Here is a 24,944-nt window from a genome sequence, read left to right as displayed (position 1 = left end):
CTACAGGCTACATCTCTGACATTTACTAGGTGTAGATGCATACTATCTCTGACAGAAGTTTCTTTCAGGTCTGTAAAGTGAGCACTGCAGACTGCAGAATGCATGATGATGCCTGGATTCACGGGCATCAATTTTCTTCTCCCTTTATAGTTGGGGGGAAAAGAAACACAGGTGAGCTATCGGCATTGCGGGATGATCAAACAAACATTAGACATCGGCCATTACTGGAAGTATCCAAGAAACTTAATTTGGAAGGGTGCATCCTTCAGTGTTCAGACTTCAGAGTTCAGACTTCAGAGCAGCAGGGTGTAGGGCCTTTGCTACGAATGATTTGTATAGGATTCCTTGTGCTCGATCGTATGCCGGATCTGAGATCCGACTAGCGCTCAAGTTTTATCGTGAAGGATCACATGATCTTAACTTTTGGGTTCATGTAGTGTGTGCAAATGGATCAGGATGTAGAAGCTTGCTGGTTAGCAGGAGCAGTTGGTTGGACCAGCATTCCAGTCTCTGGGCCTAGGATGCTTCTTGCAGTGTTGTTCAACTTCAAAGTACTACTAGTATCTTTGACAATTGCCATGTTAAAACCGACACGGTTGGCCGTAGTGTTCTTGACCTCGTTAAAACAGTCGAACAGTCTAACACTAGAGCAGGAATCTTGCTTAAAATAACTTGGATATCACTAGACTTTATTGCATCAAGGGAAGAAATACTAGTATGGTCAGTTACAGCGAGTACAATAATCTATCTGGATTCTATAAACCTACCCTATTTTATTTCATAAACAGTACTAATAGATTCCATGACACACATAATAAACACGTTGATATCAGTAGCACAAAAATGCGTGGCCTACAGGTACAGACAAAGACCATTTCTAATCTGCTGCCCCGTGCACGCTTTGCTCCTACCAAACTGTCAGTTTATGACTAGTTGCAGGAAACAGTACAAAATCAAGCCTAGGAAAGCAAAAGCTAATAAGGCAGGAGGAATAAAAAGCCTGGCCACTGATGAGTGAGCTCAGTGCAGTGTGGTGAAGTGCGAGAGAAAGAACTCCAAAGCAACTTTTATCCGGCCGATCGAGGTGCCATGTGCATGGAGATTGGAGATGTGAAAAGCTACTATAACTTCTGTAGCACCTACGATGAAGAGCTGGACATCAAGCCTCGTCTGATTGGAGCGCTGGTTCCCAAGTCCCAGCTGAAGTGGTGTAGTTTTATGCAGAGATGAGATTAGGCAAGGATTCTTCCTAGAGCTGCTAGAGCTAACTGCTCTAGTTTTAAGTACTGCAATAGCCCACAACTTTATCCATATGTTGGACCATATTATCAAACTCCTACTCGCCTCTAATCATAGTGTCTACTAAGATTTAGCTTTGCTATAGTAGTACTAGGGGTATTAATCAAGTGATTTAAGCTTGGGTGTGTCCCTGCCAACAACTTTTGCTGGCGAAAATTGGTTCTTTTTTTCTTACTTGATTATGCTAGAGTGGTAGTTAGGATTTCATTTGGAAGATGTCTCGCTCTCAATAGATTGAGTAGCCAGAAAGATTTTAGATTTGAGGGACTCGCTGCCAGGCAATGCACTACTGCTCTCTACTCTTTACCTTTTGCTGGTGTACCACACACACCTGCATCCGATAGTAAACGATTTTATTTGGACGACAGTAAAACATCAGACGATTTCCTGCCGCTAAAAGTTGAAAACGTACAGTGCACAGTAAATTGATGAATCACATGGTACCAGCATAGTTATTGCGCAGTCAGAGGTCGTGTATAAACAGCCAGTACCTCACTACGGCATGCTTCGTTGAGTAGTAGTAGTACGTACTCACCGGTCACCAGTGAACACAAACTACGGTCTCTGTACCATACTCCTACTACCACTAAGAGCAAGTATAATAGAGAGCTATAAAAAGACTAAATACTGAGGTGGATAAGAGAGGAGAGGAGAGAGATGAGAAGCGGGCTGTAAGTTTACAGCCGGTTTAGGCACAGGAACAAAAAAAAATCTGTAAGACAGACATGTGGACTATATGTTTATAGTGAAGAGTTAGCCATTATATGAGTGAGCTGATAGATAAATTATAACTAAACAGCTGGCTGTATTATTATGCTTGCTCCTAATGTGGTAGCCGTAGCCGGTGCGGAACCTATCTCCTGCAGTTGCTATGCTCTGTACAGGGTTCTTGTTGGTGGTATGGTGTCTGCAGACGCTCTCCCTTTGATTTCGGAAGCGTGCTGCGCGTCTGCACCTGAACGGCGGCTGCCGCAGGCCGCAGGAGGGTATCCTGGGTATGGGCCTCTCCTCGCTTTCAGCGCCCTCTTGCCACGCGCTGAGCCGGCAGAGAAGCGAAAACGCACGTCTCCTCCTACTGGTGTGTGGTGTCCGATGCCCCCACAGATTCTTGATGATTTGTTAAGCTAGCGTTAGCCCGTGATAGCGCCGCGCGGAGACGGTGACGATTACACACACCCTCCTGCTCCGCTTGGATTTCAATAGTCGTCTCGTCGCCACCATGATCGTGCCGCATCGGCAGCCGGTCACTAGTCCTACACTCCTACTACTACGCGAGTGGGGAGCTGGGCTGAGCCATCCTGCCGGCCAGCGCGTCCCGGCTGATCGTATAGGCCAACGTCCGGCGAGACAGGCAACCACGTGCGACTTCCTGCCGCTCGACTGGTCAGTCTGCCGTGGCCGTCGCTATCCGGCCGGGGCAATTGATGAGGGGCATCAGATCCCCGCTCCGGAGCCCCGAATCATTGCGCGCGATGGGAAATCAAACCCCGTGGTGGTCTCCACCCGCCAGCGTGATTGACTGTCCTTGGGCCCTACCGTGTCAGTACACGCCAACGTTAACTCGTCCGATCTTGTACAGAGTACAGTTACAGCCCCTTGCGTCCGATCAGGTACAAAGTACGGTTACTTGGGCCTGCGGCAAGGACTCCGCTGCCTGCTCACCACCATCACGCATTTTCTTTTACCGGCCGGATGGCTGCTTTGTGCACGCGAAGTTTGCTCCAACCTCACGTGCTCCGCCGCTGCGTCAACTGCAGAAGCTTTGTTACTGTGGAGTAATAATCGGCTAATCGCATCACGCAATGTACGTAGCACTATACTCCTAGTACTATACTCGAACAGAGCTGTTCTATTGGAGCAAACTGTACATGTTGGTGGCGTCGCGTCATGTCACCAAACAGCTCGCCTTCCTATTAACACCCGCTGACGCGGACGACACGACAACCACGGCAGAATTCCAGCAACAAGCCGCCAATGCCACTGTAGCGAACGCACCACAGTGAATCGCCCCCTCCCAGCCGCGGCCGCGCGCTTGTGCCAAACCCGGTCTCCGTGCCCACACCAGTGACTCAGTCAGTGACACCGCCGCCCCCGTCGCCGAGCCGCGGATCCGCTTCCCCCGCGCCGTACTCTATCCCTTCCTGCCCCGGCGACGCGGGCGCGAGCCCCGAAAGCACCGCCTGTTCCTACACCCGGCACGAGCGCGAGGCCACTCGCCACCCACCCTCTCCTCCCAGTTCTCCTCCCCAACTCGGCTACTCGGTCGCGGCTCTCTCTCTCCCTTCCCGTGAAATCCTCCAGGGATCCAACCAAAAAGGCGAAATCTCCGAACCATACCGCCATAATTCGCACGCACACGCACACCACGCACCAGCCCAACCGACGCCCAAATGGCGTAGCGTTTCGCCGGAGCTCTCCTCGCATCTCACTGCCGCTCCGTGCTGCGGGGAAAGCAATGCCGACGCCCGACCGTGCCGGTGCCGTCGGCGCCACCGCGCGGGGTGGTGGTGGTGGTGGCGGGCACCTCCGCGGCCACGCGCACCTGACCAACTGCATCCACTTACGCCACCACCACGCGCACGGGGGCGGCGGTGGAGGCGGAGGGGCGTCGTCGTCGGGGAGGAGGAGGAGCCCCACGTCCGTCGCGTCGGCGGCGCTGATGCGCGACCTCCTCGCGCTGCAGCGCTCGCGGTCGCTCCGTGACCCGTCCACGCGCCGCTCCGTCGAGTCATCCTCCAAGGTGGCAGCCGACCCGGACGCCGACACCGACGAAGACGACGCCGATCTCCCGCCGAAGTCCCGGCTCAGCGCCTCGACGACCGGGGCGCTCAAGACGCTCCTCGACCAGCTCGCTGAGAACCCTCAACCCAAGCAGGTTCGTCGCCCGCGGCGCCGCTTTAAACGCGGCGCTGGCCGCCGCGCTGGCGCCGCCAGTAAGGCCCCAGATCGCTCGGCAGCCGCCGCGGCGGCGCTCTCCGTCAACTCCAGCTCCCAGGAGGCCGTCTGCGGCAACAAGTACCTCTTCCGCGATGGCGAGGACGGCCTCGACGAGCTGCAGCAGCATGTGCCGCCGCAGGACTCGCGCAACGTCTGCGGCATTCCGTGGAACTGGTCGCGCCTCCACCACCGCGGCAAGTCTATTCTCGACATGGCCGGCCGCAGCCTCGCCTGCGGCCTATCCGATCCCAAGTCAGCGGCGGGCCGCAAATCCGAAGCCGGCGCCGGCGCCTCGCGTGGCCACCTCAACGGCTCGCACTCGCTTTTCCCAGTCAAGTCCGAGAGGCTGGCCTCCTCGACCAGCTCGGACTCCGACGCGTTGCCTCTGCTCGTCGAGGCGGCCGCCACCGGTGCGCGTAACGGCGGCATCGGTGGGAGCTACTCGGGCGAGCTTGGAATTTTCTCCAACCAGACCAGCGAGATGGAGTCCGACCTCCTGTCGGAGGGGCGGTCGGGGCACAAGTCTCGTGGCTCGCAGCACGGCCGCGGACGGCACCGGAGCCTGACGCAGAAGTTCGCGCCCAAGACCTTCAAGGACGTGGTCGGGCAGAGCTTGGTGGTGCAGGCGCTGTCGAACGCCGTCCTGAGGAGGAAGATCGGGCTGGTATACGTCTTCTACGGCCCGCACGGCACAGGGAAGACGTCGTGCGCGCGCGTCTTCGCCAAGGCGCTCAACTGCCACTCCCCCGAGCACCCGAGGCCCTGTGACTCGTGCACCTCGTGCATCGCGCACAATCTCGGCAAGAGCAGGAGCGTGATGGAGATTGGCCCCGTCGGCAACATCGACATGGACAGCATCGTTGATGTCCTCGACAACGTCATGCTTTCGCCGGCGCCTTCGCACTACAGGGTGTTTATATTTGATGACTGCGATACGCTGCCAGCCGACACTTGGAGCTTAATCTCGAAAGTGGTGGACCGGGCGCCCCGCCGCGTGGTGTTCATCCTCGTCAGTCCCAACCTCGACCTTCCTCATATAATCCTATCGAGATGTCAGAAGTTCTTCTTTCCCAAGTTGAAGGAGTGCGACATTGTTAACACTTTGCAATGGATTTCGACCAGCGAAAGTTTAGATGTTGATAGGGATGCACTGAAGTTAATTGCATCCCGTTCAGATGGATCATTGAGGGATGCTGAGATGACTCTTGATCAGCTGAGTTTGCTGGGGCAGAGAATTTCCTTATCTCTTGTCCAAGAACTTGTAAGATATCTCTCAAGCTTAATATTACTCCCTCTCTGCTTTTTTTTTTTTTGGAAAACCAAATTATACTTCTGTATCTGCTGTCAATATCGTATTACCCCATCTGGGCATGAATAGAAAATATTAGCTAATTATGTTGGCTAGGGGGCCGGGGCTAGACATTTAGTTTTGTGTAATTTAGTTGATTAAATAGCGAATTTCACAAAACTACACCTTTGATGCACAAAAAACTATAAAAGAGCTGCCTTTTTAAGTAGGTGCACTAAACAACACTTTCAGTTGCAAACGTTTCACAAAATGACACATTTAAGGAGAATGCAACCAAATGTGTAGTTCTCTGAAATGGTTTAGTTTTGTCTGATAGTTGTTGCATTAAATAAGTAGTATGCAAACTCGGCTGCCACATATAGTCTAATAAGCAGAGCCTCGCGGAACAGTTAGAATAGTCAGTGTGCATTGAACCTTATCCATTTGGTATAAACTTGGTACTTTCCTTGCTTTTTCACTAAACATGTATTTCCATGTATTACTACTTGCTAGGAGTGTACCTGCCTAAGTCTCCACCCTAAAAAAGGACCCTAACTAAAGAATTAGTTGTCACTCCATGCTTTCATTTGCAATTCTATTTTTCGCAATAATAAACCGTTAATTCTTTTGTCCATTTTAACAGGTTGGTCTGGTGTCTGATGATAAACTGGTAGATTTGCTTGATTTGGCACTTTCTGCTGACACTGTAAATACAGTGAAGACTCTAAGAGTCATTACAGAAACTGGGGTCGATCCTTTGGCATTGATGTCTCAACTTGCCACTATAATTACGGACATCCTTGCTGGTTCTTATACATTCACACGAGAAAGACTACGGAGAAAATTCTTCAAACGTCCAACCTGTAAGCAACATTTTCATTAAAACTAGTGTATAGCTCAATATAAATTTGCTTTTTTTTCATCCTGCATATGAGTGTCAAGTTACTTATCTAGTTTTGCCTTGTTCTCTTACAGTAAATATTTGCATTCACATAATCATTGTATTGGTGTACTAATTTCAGTGTCCAAAGATGACATGGAAAAACTACGCCAGGCTTTGAAAACACTATCTGAAGCTGAAAAGCAGTTGAGGGTCTCTAATGACAAGACAACCTGGCTTACAGCTGCTCTGCTTCAGCTTGCTCCTGACAAACAGTATGTGCTGCCAAGTTCATCGAGTACGAGTTTAAACCATGGTGTGTTAGCCGGTTCCTTTCCCGATAGGGATATGGCAATACACTCGGCTCTCGAGCATAACGGTAACATGGCAAGCACTTCTTATAGGGAATGGAGACCTGTTGAACATACATCAAATAGCCATTTGTTATCAACCAGTGCTCCCAGAGCAAATGAACAATCTAGAAATAGTAAAATCGAAAATGAACTGATTTGGCATGCTGTGCTTGAGAGTATTCAGTCAGATACACTGAGGAAAATTATGGCTAAAGAGGGAAGGCTAAGCTCCGTCAGCCTAGGCACAGGTAAGATTCTCTGCCTGGCTTGAAGTTAAGTTTTTAAGAGTACATCGTGTCGTAAGTTTGTTAGCTGAGATTGGTTTTCCTGTTGCTCTTGATAATGATATACTATTGATTTAATACTTACAAAACTGAGATAATGAGATAGAGAAACCTAATGCGGTACTGTGTAAATATGGTAAGCAGGTAGTAAGCCAGCTGTTTATGTTTTAGTATTGGTTATTTAAGATAATTCTTGTCAGTTTGTTGAAGTGAAGTCAGTTGCAGTATTCATGGATAATAAAAGGCATCTAGGGTAATTAATTTAATATTTCCTCTCGATAAAGTCAAAACTTTTGTTATTGGGTTGATAACATCCTTTTATATTATATAATCCACACATCAGAATATTTTTGTATGTCAAAGCATTTGAACGGAAATAGTGATCTATAGAGTAATTATAGCTTCTAGTTGTTTTAGTTTTAGTGTGAAATCTTATTTATATAGCACAAATATGCCAGTGGCACCTTCATTTAGTAAGTCATGGCCACCTTCATATTGTCTTTTCTTAGGATATATTTGAGTTAAAGCATGGCTAAGCTATCTTTCAAACTGTTTTTTTTTCTGACGTTAGATTCTTTATTCCTACAGCACCAACAGTGCAGCTGATATTCAGCTCACGTGTCAACAAGTCCAAAGCTGAAAACTACCGAGGACAAATCCTGCAGGCATTTGAGTCTGTTCTGCGTTCTGCCATAATTCTTGAAATTCGATATGAATCAAAGAATGATGTGAGGGCCAGTCATGCTCCAGCTGTATTTTCTCACGGCGAGAACGAGTCTTCCAACACGACATTAAGGAGGTCTTTCACTAAACATAGTCCACTCTCTTCTGGAGGTGAGAATCTCCGAAGGAGGCTTAAAAAAGACAGAGCAAGCTCTAGTAAGACCACATGGATGCAATCTGATCCTCATATATTGACAGAAGGAGAAATCATTGAAGTTGGGCCTTCACACATGCATTGGCATGACGAAACAAATAATGATGTGCATAATGTAAATCAAAGAAGAAAGGACAATGTATGGGAAGAAGAATCTTTGGCATCACCAAATAGCAAGGCTAATCAAGGAAGAAATGGGAATAAACAGCGTCGACAGAACAGCATAGTCAAAGGAAAGGTATCTCTTGCTCATGTTATTGGCAAGGCAGAAGCTTGTTCTCAACGAGGAGGCTGGTCTAGACAAAAAGCTTTGTCAATTGCAGAAAAACTGGAACAAGAGAATTTGTAAGTAATGTTATCGTATGATCAATTCATGCTCTCCAACTGTCTAAAATATAGGGTGTAATACTTCAGCATTTTATTACAAAAGAAAAAAAATGTTACAAAAGACGGTCCTTTACACCATTGCATTGTAGGGGAAAAACAGCACAAGTAACTACATATGCTCACTAGTAATAACTTGATATACAAGAGTATTAGGCATTGCAGTCAGTACTACTTATGCTGTGTGAACATTAAGCCATTAAGACGCTACCTTTTTGACAACACACCCGCCCAATCAGAATTACTACTACGTTACATATTTCTAATTCGGCTTGCTTATTTGTGCACAGGAGATTGGAGCCTAGATCAAGGAGTATACTTTGTTGGAGAACTTCAAGGACTCGACGGAAGGTAATATGTCTGTTTGTGCTGTCGTGAATTGTGTCCTCACGAATTTTATGCTGCTGGGTTCTGATGAATATAACGTGGAACATCAACTTGTTCTAGTATTTCCCTTATGACTACTCGTTAGCATATGGTACTGGTCTAAATAAAAGTCATTTGTGCATGTGGAATTATAGAGATAGCCATGGGCAGTTTGTGTTCTCAATAGATGATTTCTAGAGATCAAAAGCTATGGTAAGCCCCCTTTTGAACTGACCACGTGGAGTTTAATAATGCCCTTTTTTTTTGGAGATGAGCATACTGTGTTAATTGGAAATCAAAATGGAAAGTAAAAAAAAAATGTCCCATTGCATTCACGATAGACTACACGGAAAATCAAAATAACTTGCTTACTTTTGTTTTTTTTTTCATCTGACTGATATGACCGTAGATTTTGAAGTGAACATTCTATGGTGCTCTTGTTTTATAATGGGGAGAATATAGGATAGTTGAACACATTACACAGGAATGTTGTTCACCACAAAGGGTGTGTGCGCGTGTGATAGATTGGTGGAAGAGTATGTGAGTCCTGCTTAAATTACAGTTCTTATGTTTCTGAAGAGTATTTGAATCCTGCTTAAATTACGGTTCTTATGTTTCTGAAGAGTATTTGAATCCTGATTAAATTACGGTTCTTATGTTTCTACATGGTTGTCTGTCTCGTTGGCTACTCATTGAATCATCTCTCTACAGCTATCTTCGTTGAGGGTCAGGTCTCGAAGGTCACGAGCTGTATCAAGGCTTATCTTGTGCGGAAGATGCATTTCCACAAAATCACCGAGATAGAAACGTTAGAAGTGGTAGATTTTACAAGCAAACTTCAGCATCCGTAATTTATTCACTCTGTACCTTGGTAGGCCATAACTGTGTCAGTTTGTAGGTTATTCGCTAGTCTGTATATTGTTTGACATCGTAAAAAATGATAGAAATGGCATAGCAATTCTTTTATGTCAAATATTCTCTGTAATTATTTTGAAGGGCAGCTAAACCTGTACCTGGAAGCCATGCTAATAAAGTTAATTTGGCCTACAATCTATACAGTTCACTGCACACACTGTCTTGTCTTTTGTACTGAATATAATGTTTCGATGCTTTCGCTATTCAATTACGGAGGCAACTATGAGAAACAAACAAAATATTCTCGCAGGAGTCACCTATTCAAAATCCTACGGGCTAGGCGTTTGTGCGTGCCAGTGATATTCGCCCAAATCCCCCTTTTTTCAGTGGTGCTATCAAACTGGCATGTGTCCGTGTCCGGTGTCCCCCTAGTATCCTTAAAAAAAAGCCTCTATGCAGCTGAGTTCAAAACTTCAAAACCAAACGCAAGGAATACAAGTGAAAATTGCTCCATCTGAATAATGTGCTTCTATTCAGAGTCTGGGTATCGGTATGTACTTGCATACAAGTTTAGCTTATTGAACAAATGATCAAAATTACAAGCATCTTTCCTATCAAATTAGAGGTAGATGGTAGATGGCTCACACATGTTTAGAGAAACACAATTTCTTTCTCCATCGACTTTGTCCTCGAGACCACTACCAGAATTCCGTCAATGACGAGGCAGGCGACAGAATTGTCCAGGAGGTGAGGTGACTCTACCATGTACTCTACCACCAGAGCAAAAATTAGCTCCTTCAAACCCTCATCCGTAGCAGTTCATTTAGTCCCACAATAACCCAAGCAAAACATTTGCTACGGAACCACATGTATCATGACAAATGAGGCTTGTACATGCCCTACAACATTATCGTATTGTTCAGCAAAAGTTACAGAAAAAGGAATGCAATTGTGCATTAAGTGCTGTCAGTCTGGCAACAAATAGGTTCATCCAAATTTGCAGAACTTAAATTGCAGCTACTGTGCACCAAGTCAAACAAAATATAGAATGTACCAAGACCAACCTGAAGGTATACTAGAGGTTTCACTTGCTCATAGTGGTTGACAGGTAGAAGTTCCAAAAAATGGCACAAGAGGACATGAAGGCAACACGAGCAGACAAAGGAACCATCCTGGTAGAGAAATCAAATACTTGGATGAGAACCAGCTACTTTGATGAGATGGAAGTAGTACTCCCTCCAGTCAAAAGTATTTGATGTTAGGATATTTTTTACTAGAGTGAGTAGCAATTAAATTAGATTCAATAGAACATTGACAAGTACAACAAAGATGAGCCAACTATGCCAAGAAAAGAGAGAGAGAAGTTTTAAGTTTGGGACTATACCAAAAGTTAATGATCGATACAGGAATCCAAAATCTAAACCCTGCAATTTCACAACAAAGTGAACAATGCCGTAATACCAGTTATCTTTATGCAGGTGCTTCTTTAACAGTGTATTCGGGCAGAACGCTTACCAAAAAGAAGTGTAGGAAGGGCATCATTCCGATATTTAGATGGAAGTTCTGACAGTTTCCCTGTCCATAAGTTATTCCAGGCAAAAATTACACCAATAACACAAGGACCAAGCGCAATCTGGTTCAGTATGACCTGGGAAAACAGCAAACAAAAATGGAAACTGGTCAATTGTGAAACAAAATGCTCCAGCGTAACATGTTACATGGAGGAAGCAAAGCACACCTTAGTGGATAGATTTGCAAATGTTGGCTTCGGCATACACTGATCAAGGAACTGGTACCATGCGTGCGATCCCGGACCATAAAGAAGAAATCCATATGAAGCCATACGAAGCGCGCGTAGCCAATCATGGCTCATCAATAAGTCCGGTACCAAACCCTGAAAGGAGGACCTCTACAGATGTCAGAATTCACAACGTGAAACACCATCGCCGTGTTTAGTTCCAAAATAATTCTTCAAACTTCCAACTTTTCCATCACATCCAAACTTTCCTACACACACAAACTTCCAACTTTTCTGTCGCATCGTTCCAATTTCAACCAAACTTCCAATTTTGGTGTGAACTAAACACAACCCATGTCTAGCAACCATCAAAGCGTCCAATATCACAAATTGCCCAATGTACTGCGAGGAAGAGCTAATGTACACAAAGCAATGGTTTGGACTCAACATTTAAGTCGAATTTCATCAACTTAGCAACTCTTCCTGGTAACCTAGTTTAATTTCAGCCGATTTCTATTTGTACGACCCTAGCACCAGTAGCGAGCCCGAGCTGAGTTTCGAGAAAAGCATAATTCCATACCTATTGCTGTTTCAAAAAGAAGAGTAAATGTTAGGGTTTAGAACAAAAGGAGTGTGACCTTGCTGTCTGGTTCGGGGCCGCGGAGGCGGCGGTCGACGATGCGCTGGCGGACCTGCGCGATGGTGTCACCCGTAAGCGTGAGAGAGGCGGCGGTCACGGCCTGCGTGAACGGGAAGTCGATGGGCCAGCCGCGGCTTTGGCCGATGGACTCCGACGACGACGACGACAGCGGCTCCGGTGGGGGACCGCGGCGCCGGCCGCGCGGGTCCGTGTTCCGCCGGCCGCGGCGGCGCCGGTCGGGCTTGCGGCGGAGGGACGGGAGGTTCCACCACCACTCGCCGCCGCTACCGATGGCCTTCATTCTCCCACGCCGCGGCGGCGGCGGCGAGGAGGGGAAGCGCGCGGAGTTCGTGAGGCGTTGCGGCACAGTGTGGGTGTGGCAGAGACGGAGCTTGTTGGGGAGATTTCTCCAATAAGGTTTGAGAGGCCACGAATCCTCTGGGCCGTGTGTCACTGCAGTTCGGGCCCACGTCCAACCTTGCTGTCGTCCAAGGGCCCATGTCCAAACAAAAATGTTTTTCTTAATCAACCAAAAGTGAATTTCTGGACAGTTCGACCATGGCCATAGGTGTCACATTCAAAATTTCAAATTCTTCAAACCCAAATCCCAGATTATTTTTCTGAGGAAAATATATACCGGATATGTCAGACTCTACTCCACCTCTACCGAACGGCCCCTGTCCACATGTTGGGCCGTGCATAGAACCTTTGGGCCTAGCCGAGCCCATTAAGTTTCCCTCTTGACAGTCGACATGAACAAATGAACTCTAGATCTATCTACTATCTATCTATCTATCTATTCTATTATATTATTAAAACAGCTCGTAAAGAAGGCACAACGTTTGATGTAGATGCTAGAAAATCCCACATTAATCAAAGAAAAAGAAAAAAATATTAGCCGTTAGATCTTGATACGTCTAGATTTTAATGGTTGAGATTGATGGAATATATACGTAGAGAAAAAAATTACATAAATCCTATTAGGAGTCCACACGGGCAAATACTAGACGTATAAGCATACAATTCAACTTTGTATTGGATCCGGACTCCTTTCAAATGGGGCTGTTTAACGTGTGAAACGGACATGGACTTAATTAATGGATCGTGCTATCCTTAAAGCAACCAACTGAGCAAAAAAAAAAACATGAATTCACAAGCAAACGCTCATACAACTACATATATGGGTTACATGGGTTACTGTATATTAGTATATGTTGCCATTCAATCTTTCAAGGTGATTGTGTTGTTAGGAATTTTTTCTATTAGTAAACATAGCATTTATATATGGTTTCTAATAGTAGAAATTTTAAGAGTTATGTAACTTTTTTCATGCTAGAATCTATTATATTATTAAAAGAATAGAAAAAAGAGCCTCCACGCTCGCTCTTATGACCTAGAATTTCTCACATTAATCAGAGAAAAAGAAAAAGCATAGTCCATATAGAAATACAATTTAGAAATAGCTGAAATTCGGAATTAAAAAATAAGGAATATTAGAAGAGGAGACTAGAGTCCATATAAAAATACAATTTAGAAATAGTTGAAATTTAGAATTAAAAAATAAGGAATATTAGAATAGGAGACTAGAGTCCATATAGAAATACAATTAGGAAATAACTGAAATTTGGAATTAAAAATAAGGAATATTAGAAGAGGAGACTAGAGTCCATATAGAAATACAATTAAGAAATAACTGAAATTCGGAATTAAAAATAAGGAATATTAGAAGTAGAGTATAGAGTCCATATAGAAATACAATTAGGAAATAACTGAAATTCGGAATTAAAAATAAGGAATATTATAATTAGAGTATAGAGTCCATATAGAAATAAAATTAGGAAATAACTGAAATTCGGAATTAAAAATAAGGAATATTAGAAGTAGAGTATAGAGTCCATATTGGAATTTAAAACTAACTAAAATTTGGAATAAACATAATAAAATTAAAAGTAGAGTTTAGAGTCCGTATAAAAATATGATTTACAAATAACTAAAAGTCAAAATTAAGAAAAACATGGGAATAAGAGTTTAAAGTTAATATAGGAATACAATTTAGAAGTAACTGAAATTCGAAATTAAAAATTAAAGAAAATTGAAAGATGAGTTTAGAGTCCACATAGAAATACAATTAGAAATAATAAAAATTCAGAAATAAAAATAAATAATATTGGAAGAAGAGCATAGAGTCTATATAGAAATACAATTTACAGAAAATTCGGAATTAAAAAAAAGAAATATTAAAAGACGAGTCTAGAGTTCATATAGAAATATATATAATTTACAAATAACTAAAATTTGATATTAAAAATAATTAATAACTAACACGTATATAAAATATAAAATGAATATTACACATTAGTAGTTTTCTAAAGTTATTGCAAAATTTAAAATTATATTGTCATTTTAATATATTTGAATAATATAATGAGAAAACATATATGCTATTATATGAGAGAAAATATAATGATACTAGCCGCGCAATCTGCGCGGGCCGCCATGTTAGTTTTTGTTAAGTGAAAAAAGAAACTCGGAAGTATTATTATACTAGAAAAAATACCCGTGCGTTGCAATGGGTGAAGACTATTTTAATTATAAACTATCACGTTAATCGAAGAATAAAATCCAAGCCGTTAGACTGTGGTAGAACCAAATTAGAACGGTGAAGATTGATAACATAAATACATGTAATACAATTGCATCTTCAGTACTAAACAATGGTACATAGCGTATAGTGACAGCGTTTGATGAGACTTCTAAATATTATAAAAATGAAATCTAACAAAACAATAAACTCTAAACTACGAGGTCCAATTTTTAAAGGCTCGGGACTTCTAAAAAGTAAGTAAAAAAACCCAATAATAATAATGTTCGATTTTAAAATCTCAATAACAATAAAGAGAGGAGGGAGCATGCGAGCCATAAAAGAGTACACTGGCAAAGCCGCTAATGGTTTGGCGGGATTTCTAGAAAGTAAAAAAAAAAAAGAACCCAAACTCGATTTTTAAAATTCCAATGACAATAAAGAGATGAGGCAGCAGACAGACCGTAGAAGAGTATAGTGGCAGCGTTTGATGAGACTTCTAAAAATTATAAAAATGAAACTCAACGAGATAATAAACTCTAAAAACTACCAGGTCCTATTTTTAAAGGTTTAGGACTTCTAAAAAGTAATAAAACAATGATAATAATGTTTGATTTTAAAATCTCAATAATAATAAAGAGAGGAGGTAGCGGGCGAGCCGTGGAAGAGTACAGTGGCAAAACCATTAATGGTTTGATGAGATTTCTAAAAAGTAAAAAATGAACCCAAACGATAATTATGTTCGATTTTAAAAATCCCAGTAATAATAAAGAGAGGAGGCAGCGGATGGGCGGTAGAGGAATAGAGTGGCAGTGTTTGATGGGACTTCTAAAAATTATAAAAACGAAACTCAATGAGACAATAAACTCTAAAAACTATAAGATCAAAATTTTAAAGTTTCCAAGGAGAATGAATATAAATAGTAATAAATCAAGCAAACAGATAAGGAATAGGGTGACTTTTAAAAAATATAAAATTAAACACGGGGATGATATGGTTTGGTCTTTAAAAGTCTTAAAATAACGAGATAACTATTTAGTAAATTTTAAATAAAATTGTATTAAAAATAGATAATTTTATATGGATACTAGCCGCGCAATTGCGCAGGCCCAGCTAGTTTTTTTAACTAAACATGCAGAAAAAATAGCAAGTATATTTTAATAAGTAGAATAAAAACTCAGACAAGTTATAAAAAAAAGAAAAAAGAACTACCTACGACCGGCTGAACAACAACACCGCACACACAACTTACAACACTATTCCACCGCTAACTAAACAAACGGTGGAGTCTAATATAGAGCATCGTTGCCAAGCTTGATACAAGAACAACCCAGTAGCTCCAACTTCGCAAATATATGCCATCGTTATCGAGCCTGCTGCCTAGCAACACAATAGCTCCGACTCCACAATGGGCGTGTCACCGTCACTAGAATTGTTGCCATGATTAAGCAGCTCCAACTTCCTATGATAGACAATGGGTTGAACTTAAGTCTCGCGTTAAAGATCCAAATGTTGAGCAGTTGAGAGCGTATATGTTAAAGTGTGAAACCCCTCTAGTAGGTAGTGTATACTCCCCCTAGAGATTCGGTCAGGGGTCATTCGAGTATGGGTCCAAATCGCAAGAGTAATGAACGCGGGGGGGGGGGGGGGGGGGGGTATACAAATTCGGACCGCATGGATGTGTACTACCCTATTCTTTGTGGATTATGGATGATTGAGGATGAATTACAATGGAAACTTTGTTAGTATGCTAGTTGCTGGGAATCAGAATCCTCTATCTGTTGCCTGGATCCTCCTTTTATAGTTTAAGAGGAGTCCACAATGTTGTTACCCGAGTCTTGAACTGGAGCCTTACACCACTAAATGAGTCATGATGAGTCTTGTTAAAGTCTTTCGATCCAAATGAGGGAGAATGTTTCCCCGTTGGTTGATGGGGGGAGCGCGCCGATAATAAAAAAGGGCACCTCTCCCCACTGATTGTGGGCCTGCTAGGATTACGCCCTGCATAGGCACCCCCGTGCTCCCACATTCTCGAAGGGATGGATGCAAGACGTGCGCCATATCGTCATTAATATGAGGGAGTGATTGAACAACTCCCTGGCTCAATCAACTTTTCCCTGGCGTGACAGTGCACACCACGGAGAGCCCCGGGACAAGAGGTAAGCTCGGGCCTCCGCCCAGGGCACGAAGAGCGCTAAGACCCTTGCCTGGGACCCGTAGATAGGTAGGCTTCGCTTTTGGATGGCCATCATATTCGGACGCCTTACATCCCCAGAGCACCGCACCGGGTTAGGGCACCCCCGGGGACCTTGGCAACCCCCTACTGCTATGAATAGGTTGTTTGTCAGGTTTGGACGAGCTTCTTGAAAAGGTCGAAGATGAAGAGGTTCATGACAACACGATTTAGAAATGAAGCCCTTGTTTGGATATGCTTTGCTTCTGCACCTTGAAGATGTTGATCTTGTACTTCTTCGCATGTATTGTTTGTGTCCCGATGACCTCAATTTCTATTCCTCCGACATTATAGATCTAAGCAAGCTACCTGCAGCCACAGATTGCGGTGTGTGAACTGTTGTCAGGCATGCAGTCATTGCCTTTGCCAGAATCATCTCTTGCAGTCTCGTTTTCTATAGAACAAACAGCTGTGTTTCCGCGTTGGTATCCAAGAGAGGCTGGCCATGACGAACTAGCAGCAACATCTCCCAGATAACTTAATTGGTTGGTTGAGCTCTTCGTCAAAACGACGAAGTTTAATTTGTGCATCTATGGAGGCCAGAGCGCTGCATGATGACATGGTGATGCCCCATAATTGAGACCGCAGTGGGAACAAGTCAAGACCCATGAGGTGATGAGAACATCCGAGGATTAAAGAAAAGCAAGACTGAAAAGATGGTGACGCGATAACTGAACTGATCAACCATAGGATAATAATATTATATAGTCGCATTATATATACACGATGATCAAATGCACAATCTGTCTCTAGCTAGCCCAGCAGCGTTCAGATCGAGTTTGAAGCGGTACGGCTTCTAGTATAATTCTGTGTGGGACACCACGATTTGATGAACGCAGTTAGAACTGTCAATCTCATCAGGAAATTACCCAGGAATATCTCTGACATGACACCGGCATTGAACTAGCCTTCAGCGTTCAAGATGCAGAGATCAGGCCAATAACATCAAAAGTCAGAATAATTTATCGATTTTCAAAAGAAAACCAACCACATGTTAGCTAGGATGCATCACATTTGCCACTCCTAACAAATCCAAATCAAACATCTTAGTTTCTCCTCCAAGCTAGCAAAAGAAACCAAGAACAACAAGTCCAGCCCAGAATTACCAAGAAATTTATTTATAACTGATTCTATGATTCTATCTTGACTGTTGACTGAAAATTTTACTAGTACCTTGAATCCAGATATTCCAGAACCGTGACTCCCTTCTGCAGTTATCTTCTTCGAAACGGCAGTGACAGGTATACTATTCGATCCTCGCCAACCACTCCTATGCAAATATGAACACACTCTCTGCTCCACATTAAACTAGTGCTACTACTCGTCTACTTGCCTACGGGAGGAAGCAATAATCAAGCAGCTGATGTTTGATAGATTAGACGGTGTATAGTGCTGATCATACAGGCAATGCATGAGATAGTTGGGGAGGCGTCGCCGTCACACTCTCGTAATATTCTCCCGTTTGTTTAGTCTCCCCTTCGAAACGCAGCGTGCGCGGCCACAACCCACGTCCGATCGAACCGAGCTCCCGCTACTACAACGTCACGACGACACATGACACGGCCTCCTCAGCTCCAGTTTCTTTATATCCCATGGCGTTTGCCTCGTTTGTCGTAGCTGGCGCTGGTGACGGCATCCATCCAAGAACTGCCTCCTTGATCCATCCATTCCCGGCGGACAGATCACGCCGCCGGCCGGCTCTTGTGTATATATATGGACGGCGAGTGGAGCGACGGGGCGGCGGTGTCGTCGCCGACGATGTCCGGCGGCGGCGGGCGGGAGCAGATGAAGGGCGGGGAGGACGTCGCTGCGGCGGATTGCCCGGGGTCGCCGGTGTCACCGTCACCGGCAGCTGCTCAGCGGTCGGCGGCTGGGGCGGCGGCGTCGCCTAGCGGGAGGTCGAGGCGGTCGGCGCAGAAGCGGGTGGTGACCGTGCCGCTGGCCGACGTGACCGGGCCGCGGCCGAAGGGCGTCGGGGAGGGCAACACGCCGACCGACTCGTGGGCGTGGCGGAAGTACGGCCAGAAGCCCATCAAAGGCTCACCCTTTCCAAGGTAAAATACACACCACGACACACGAATCGATGCCATGGCATCGAATATCGATCGAGTTCTTTTGTAAGTTTTGCCATGAATTGGAGGGGTTTTTGTGCTGATCTAGCTAGGCTTGGGGCTTCGTGATGAGCAGGGCTTACTACCGGTGCAGCAGCTCGAAGGGGTGCCCGGCGAGGAAGCAGGTGGAGAGGAGCCGGAACGACCCGGACACGGTGATCGTCACCTACTCCTTCGAGCACAACCACTCCGCCACGGTGCCCAGGGCGCAGAACCGGCAGGCGGCGCCGCAGAAGCCCAAGGCGCAGGCCTGCAGTCCGCCGGAGCCGGTGGTGGAAGTGGAACCCGAGGAAACGCACCAGTACGGCGTCACCGCCGGGCCTGCCACCGGTGGCGGCGGCGGCGCGGCGGCCATCGAGGTGCGCGACGAGTTCCGGTGGCTCTACGACGTCGTGTCCGTCCCAGCCTCGTCGACCTCGCCCTCCGACATCGACGCGGCCGACGAGATGCAGCTGTACGATCAGCCGATGTTCTTTGGCGGCGCCGTCGTCGGCACGGCCGCGCTCCTCCCCGACGAGTTCGGCGACGTCGGCGGGTTAGGCGGGGAGGGGCTGGGCGAGGAGGAGGCGTTGTTCGAGGGGCTCGGCGAGCTGCCGGAGTGCGCCATGGTGTTCCGGCGGCGCGCCGGCGACGGGCTGGCGATGGGAGGAGGGGTTAAGATCGAGCAGCCGGCGGAGAGCACGGCCATGACATGATGCTGGCACAGACAGGTGGGCCCCGGTCCGGCCTCCAATAAGACCAGACAAGCTCCTGTAGTTTTTGGCTTCTTGTTCACTTGCCAATTGTCGGTTAGTTTTTTTCCCTCCTCATTTTGGTTATTCTCTACAGTAGCATACAGAAAAGAATCGGTACAATATTATTATTGCACACTGTTGATTGGAGAAAGGATTGAGAGAGACAAGTCACTTTGTCAATGGTTTGGTTGAAGATTTTTGTTTTCTCCTTTGGAACCATCAATGGATACATAAATAAAGATTGGAAAAAAGAAACACAGAAGGATTGAAACTCCATTTTTTGCTCTGAAAACTCTGCCTATGTCCTTGTCATGTTGCGCAAATGGATAACATTGAATTGTTCATTACTACAGAAAAAAGTTCCACTTAACGATTTCGTGTCAGACCCAAATTCTGAGCATTGTCTGCAATAGAAGGGCTGTCTTTGTTCACGATCTGATCGACGGAACATCATGTTATATATGAATTGCAACGACAGATGAATCAAATAAAATTACATTTTATTATGCTTCTGTTGATCTGTACTCCTAATGGTCATTCATATATATATATATATATATATATATATATATATATATATATATATATATATATATATATATATATATGCTTTGCCTCAACTTTTCTTGTGGTTTGGCGTGTTGCAGCAGCGAACACTTGACAGCAAATCGCGTATTCTTATCGTTTGACTCCCTCTTCCAATGTGCTCACATGCTAGTTTAATTTGCTTCATCAGAAAGAAATCACGAAGTACGAACCAAGTGGCTCTTGCACGAGGCAATTAACAATCCCAAGTAAACGTTCTACAGCTAATCAAGCTCTATTTGTCAGAGCTGGTGGTACTGATGGTATTTTTCTTCCAAAGGGCAGGTTGATGATGCTAGTACAGTATTTCCTAGGATGCTCGATTGTGACTAAAGATTCGTAGTACTCGTGACCGGTTTCACTCCGTAGGACACGGAAATTGAGGTGATAGGAGTGTTGCAACCAACACTTTGCACAGAATTAGCAGCATGGATCAGGGTACACTTAGCACAAACAAAATGCGAAAACATGTGGCTTGAGTTGCAAGTAGAGAGTGGATTTGAAACTCTAGAGTCCATATTTCATCGTTGTTTGCATGCCACTTAAATATGTAAAAAATTAAAAAAATAATCGAGAAGATGTATTAATATGTGATATGTCACTTTACAAAAATACAAGTTAAAATTTCACATTTACAAGTTGCAAAAAAAAATTAAACTACAGCTAGTTAACACATATTTACAATCAAATTTGTTTTGCTGGTTGTAACATATAGAAGTTAAACTTTACCTAGCATATTTTTGAAGTAATCTATCACTTATTAATGTTTATTGTTGAAGTTTTTTTAATATTTTTGTAACCATTTGAATGACATGTAAACAACCTATTGTAAGTATGTAAAGTATATACTACTAGTTGACTGGACAATCAATTGTTGAGCTGCAAGCATGTGTACTAGTCCAACGAAGCAGATGCGACAACAGTGGCAATTGCAAACAATAGAAGTGCATTTCTATAGTAAACTTTCATAAAGTTTTTGTAATTTTGCAGAGCAGGTAATTCGACAAGGTTGTGAACAGTACTAAATTAAAGATAGCATACCAAAGCCTGAAACAAGTAAAAGACATTATGCAGACCTAAAGAAACGCACAAGAGAGAAAAACCAGCGTTTGCAAGCAGATATGAGATATGCAATGATCCTTACTCCAAACTGCTTGAACAAGCCACAGACCACGGTACTGACAAACGTAGCCTCCACGAACATTATAGGCCAAGAGAAGCTGGTAATACCGCGAGAAAATAAGCAGCCAAATCTGACAGTACTGCGCAGACAAAATCGCAGGGCAATTCTCCTTTGGCACGAGATCTGTGATCCCTGAACCATGCAATGCTACCAGCATCATTTCCAGCTCTAGCAAGCACGCATGGTTTCTACTGCTTGCCCTTGTGCCAAAGGTGAACTGCCCTGTAATTCACAGCCGGCGCTGGGCTACACTGCTACCACTATAGTTGATACTTGTCACATGACCAAATTAACTGACATATATATAGCTAGCAGCCTAGCAAGAGTGAGCCATTTAGCAGCCTTAGGGAAATGGATCCGAGATGGCATATGCTCGGCGGAGAGACTATTCCGGGGGAGCTTGGCGATCTGGAGGTGTTTCGCCGGATTTTCCCTGGAATGTGCTGCCCCCGGCCGACCGGAATGATCCCCTAGCTATAGTCATCGAGCTCCTCTTTCTACTGAACCTTCAGAGTTCAGGCTTAATTACATGCGTGCATGTTGAAACCTCAGCTCCCGGCCAGCTGCTGCTGATTCTGCAGCTAGCAGTACAGTATTACACTAAGTTAGATTGCATTAATGAAGTGTTGGCATCTTAGGTATTCGACTCGGCTGTTCTACACATCTAACACAGATAAAATCCTCCGTGGAAATGGAATACTACCTAGAACGCCGTGGAACTTACAGCGAGAGGGCACATTCTGCAGGATCTTTTCCCTTCCCTGTTTTCGCAGGCAAAAATGGCGTCTTCGCCTTTCAGCCTGAGTGAGACGCGACACTAGCTTTCCTAAATTCGAGCTACTTTATACGCAAGGAGAATCATTCGTGCATGAATGTCGATTTTACTGCCACAAGTGCAAAGCTGTTACAAACATGAGTTATATTAACGAGTCATCAAATGAAAAGCAGGGTCCAAAACACATATACAAGGACCGAATCGAAAGATACTGATTTCGTTCCATCGTCCACCGCGGCACCCCCTATACACCAATCTATAATAAATACACGCGGAAGGCGATCCCGGAAATGCAGCAAGCAAAGCAGCAGCTGAACCCTACCAAAAGATGGAAAATCTTACCCAGAAGCTTGCATGAGCAGGACACATGCATTACCGGGTGAGTCTTCCTTGGCAGTGTTCGAATCGGCAGTACCGGTCTGCAAGTGATCGGTCAATCACCAGTTCACCACTGCCAAAGGAGATTTGCCCAGCAATGCAACTTTGCGGCCTTAAAGCATCTCTAACAGTCTCTCCAAATCGAACTCTCCAAACACCCACATAGCCAACTCTCCATCTGATTTGGCTAGTCAAATTAGTTGTTCACTTCAACAACCTCTCTATCTACCATTTCTATTACAAGTCTATTACAAATGGGACCCATATGTCAGTCCCTGTTACTATTCTTCCTCCTCTTCCAACCCATTCTCTAGTACTGCTTCTTCCTCCCTCAGCTGGACTACTGCATCCTCTCCGGCGGAGAACAGTGAGCGGCGGCGGCGCCGAGCCTCGGGGGCCGCGGCGGGCGGCGCCGCGCGGAGGCTGGGGGCCGCGGCGAGCGGAGGCGGCGGGGGGCGGCGCCGCGCGGAGGCCGGCGGCCGCGTCGAGCGGCGCCGCGCGGTGGCCGGCGCCGGCGATTGGCTTGGTGCGGCGGCGAGCGAAGGCCGGCGGTCGCCGTGCTCGTCCTCGTGTCCGTCCTCCTCCCGTGCCTCTCCCTGGTTGCCCGTGTGGGGATGAAGCCATGGAGGAGTTTGGCTGTGTGGGACCCACCATTGGCCAGCCAAATAGAGTGGCCAAATTTAGCTAGTGGAGGTAGGGTTTTGGCCAGCCGGATGACTTAGCTATCCGGTTGGAGGGGCTGTTGGAGTACGTTTTTTTTTTTGGCTAGAATGGCTAAAATTTGGCTTGGAGAGTGGGATGAAGAGGCTGTTGGAGATGTTCTTACTACACAATTATTTCTTGTTTGCTTGCATGCATGAATGCTCGACGGGTCAAGTTACATCATCCTACATGTGTTTCTGATCTTGTAAATCTTACCCTTTTTTCCCTGCATTTCAGCATTGCAGCACTCTTACCTGCAAAGCAGTTCGTTATGACGTTATGTTGGCTTATGATCAACGCAGGGTTCACAAATCCTGATATCTAATCAAAATTTGTTCACAAGCAGCGGCATGGGATTTCGCGAAATCCGTTGATAAACCGATAAAAATCAATAAAATTCAAATAAATTTTATAAAAAAATAAATTTTAGTTTGGTTTTTTTGAACTAGACCAAAAAACTGAATGGCGTGTGTTTTCGATGCGAACCAAAAGGTGTATATTTTGCGAAATCTGAACCGGATTCCAATAGAATTGTGAACTATGAGAAAACGCACGATCAGGCATAGTACTCTCTTATGTCCAAATTTATTGTGTTAGGATATATCACCTTCTAATACTAGATTATCCTTTTTTTAAGGATATCCTAGCAGATTTGCATGTGCATATTCAAATGCATGCTGTTGCAAAGCTTGCTTACATGTTCAGAGGAAAAACACCATTAAACTAGACGCATGCTACATAACATTATGAAAACATTCTAGGCGTGCTTTTGAAATGGAAGGATACGTTGGCATTACAGCTTGTTGATTTCGCAAAATGAGAAAAATAAGATACAGCCAGCTCAAGCGGGTCCCATTCTGCAGGCAGCCCACCCCCTGACGAAGCGATCTGACCTGGAATCCAATCTGGTCTTCCTGAAAAGTCGTGCAAAAGATGGACCTTTTCTCCCCCCCTCCAAGCCGTTGGTTACACTCGAAAGACTCCAGTTCAAACCAACGCGGCCGAAGCGCCGAACTCCCAGCACAAATCCCTCCTCGGTCTCCAACCGTTTCTCCCCTCCTCCTCCTCCCCCCTCGCCGAATCCCAGAGAATTTCAGCCAAGAATCCCCAACATATGGAAGGGCAGGAGGAGGAGGATGAGGAGTTCTTCGCCAGCATTGACTCCCTCTGGTTCTTCTCCAGCGTCTTCCTCCTCCTCCCGCCGCCTGTCAAGGAGAAGACGAAGTGCCCTCCTCCTGGGCCCGGAGAGTTGCAGCCCGAGGAGCGGGATTCTCCTGAGATCCACGAGAAGGACGGCGATTGCGGCCATGAAGATCCCGGAGGAGTTAGGAAGGCGGTGGCGCCGGTGGCAGGCGGGAGGAGAGCGGCTGCGGCTGCAAGAGGCCGGGTGGTCGAGGAGGAGCGCATGGACATGTGGCAGGAGCAGTGCCGGCAGATGCGCGTCGCCGCCGCCGCCGCCGCCGCCGCGCCGGCGCGGTGCTCGCCTTTGCCGATGCCGCGCACGAGCGACGGCCCGGCCATGAGGGCGCATCTCAGGTCGTGGGCTCATGCCGTTGCTTGCTCGGTCAGATGAAAGACTCGTCACTCATAACCCCCTACTAATTCATGATTTTTTTTAGGGATGATTAATTAGTTCAGAATATTGTAGCAGTGATGTATGCCATTTCTTCATTCTTTGCTCTATCCTGAAAAATAAAGATTTCTTACGGTTTGGTTCACAACTTGCTAGTAGCTATGATCTGTGTTTGCACAATTCCAGCA

General features: G+C 45.3%; 4 protein-coding genes across 4 annotated transcripts; 3 read left to right on the top strand and 1 right to left on the bottom strand.

The window, feature by feature from the left end:
• Positions 1-3,263: 3,263 nt before the first annotated feature.
• LOC127774919 (protein STICHEL-like 3) lies at positions 3,264-9,718 on the top strand. Its single transcript, XM_052301210.1, has 6 exons — positions 3,264-5,497; positions 6,168-6,387; positions 6,547-7,005; positions 7,630-8,263; positions 8,593-8,653; positions 9,380-9,718. The coding sequence occupies exons 1-6, from the start codon at positions 3,755-3,757 to the stop codon at positions 9,470-9,472; spliced, it is 3,210 nt and encodes a 1,069-aa protein (XP_052157170.1). The 5' UTR covers positions 3,264-3,754; the 3' UTR covers positions 9,473-9,718.
• Positions 9,719-10,028: 310 nt separating this feature from the next.
• On the bottom strand, positions 10,029-12,287 carry LOC127774926 (uncharacterized). The gene is made up of 6 exons (XM_052301217.1): positions 11,900-12,287; positions 11,262-11,417; positions 11,039-11,171; positions 10,908-10,947; positions 10,588-10,695; positions 10,029-10,422 (listed from the first exon to the last, which is right to left on the bottom strand). The coding sequence occupies exons 1-5, from the start codon at positions 12,200-12,202 to the stop codon at positions 10,608-10,610; spliced, it is 720 nt and encodes a 239-aa protein (XP_052157177.1). The 5' UTR covers positions 12,203-12,287; the 3' UTR covers positions 10,029-10,422; positions 10,588-10,607.
• Positions 12,288-18,025: 5,738 nt separating this feature from the next.
• Positions 18,026-19,836, top strand: LOC127754687 (probable WRKY transcription factor 65). Its single transcript, XM_052280263.1, has 2 exons — positions 18,026-18,769; positions 18,903-19,836. The coding sequence occupies exons 1-2, from the start codon at positions 18,429-18,431 to the stop codon at positions 19,519-19,521; spliced, it is 960 nt and encodes a 319-aa protein (XP_052136223.1). The 5' UTR covers positions 18,026-18,428; the 3' UTR covers positions 19,522-19,836.
• A 4,320-nt stretch (positions 19,837-24,156) lies between these two features.
• LOC127761925 (uncharacterized) lies at positions 24,157-24,922 on the top strand. Its single transcript, XM_052286259.1, has one exon. The coding sequence runs from the start codon at positions 24,298-24,300 to the stop codon at positions 24,754-24,756; it is 459 nt and encodes a 152-aa protein (XP_052142219.1). The 5' UTR covers positions 24,157-24,297; the 3' UTR covers positions 24,757-24,922.
• The last annotated feature ends 22 nt before the right edge of the window (positions 24,923-24,944 follow it).

The sequence above is a fragment of the Oryza glaberrima genome, chromosome 1, assembly GCF_000147395.1.
Source record: "Oryza glaberrima chromosome 1, OglaRS2, whole genome shotgun sequence".
Lineage (NCBI taxonomy): Eukaryota > Viridiplantae > Streptophyta > Magnoliopsida > Poales > Poaceae > Oryza > Oryza glaberrima.
The sequence above is the reverse complement of the archived record's forward strand: the minus strand, read 5'-3'. Positions and strand labels throughout refer to the sequence as shown.

Bases quoted from the DNA above. Each gene is read 5' to 3' on its own strand.
- LOC127774926 (XM_052301217.1), bottom strand. From the start codon at position 12,202: ATGAAGGCCATCGGTAGCGGCGGCGAGTGGTGGTGGAACCTCCCGTCC. The intron at 11,418-11,899 runs GTCACACTCCTT...TCCTCCTTTCAG, and splicing joins GCCCCGAACCAGACAGCAAG to GGTTTGGTACCGGACTTATT. The intron at 10,948-11,038 runs GTAAGCGTTCTG...GTGAAATTGCAG, and splicing joins CCTTCCTACACTTCTTTTTG to GGTTTAGATTTTGGATTCCT.
- LOC127754687 (XM_052280263.1), top strand. From the start codon at position 18,429: ATGGACGGCGAGTGGAGCGACGGGGCGGCGGTGTCGTCGCCGACGATG. The intron at 18,770-18,902 runs GTAAAATACACA...CGTGATGAGCAG, and splicing joins AAAGGCTCACCCTTTCCAAG to GGCTTACTACCGGTGCAGCA.
- LOC127761925 (XM_052286259.1), top strand. From the start codon at position 24,298: ATGGAAGGGCAGGAGGAGGAGGATGAGGAGTTCTTCGCCAGCATTGAC.
- LOC127774919 (XM_052301210.1), top strand. From the start codon at position 3,755: ATGCCGACGCCCGACCGTGCCGGTGCCGTCGGCGCCACCGCGCGGGGT. The intron at 6,388-6,546 runs GTAAGCAACATT...TACTAATTTCAG, and splicing joins ATTCTTCAAACGTCCAACCT to TGTCCAAAGATGACATGGAA. The intron at 8,654-9,379 runs GTAATATGTCTG...ATCTCTCTACAG, and splicing joins CTTCAAGGACTCGACGGAAG to CTATCTTCGTTGAGGGTCAG.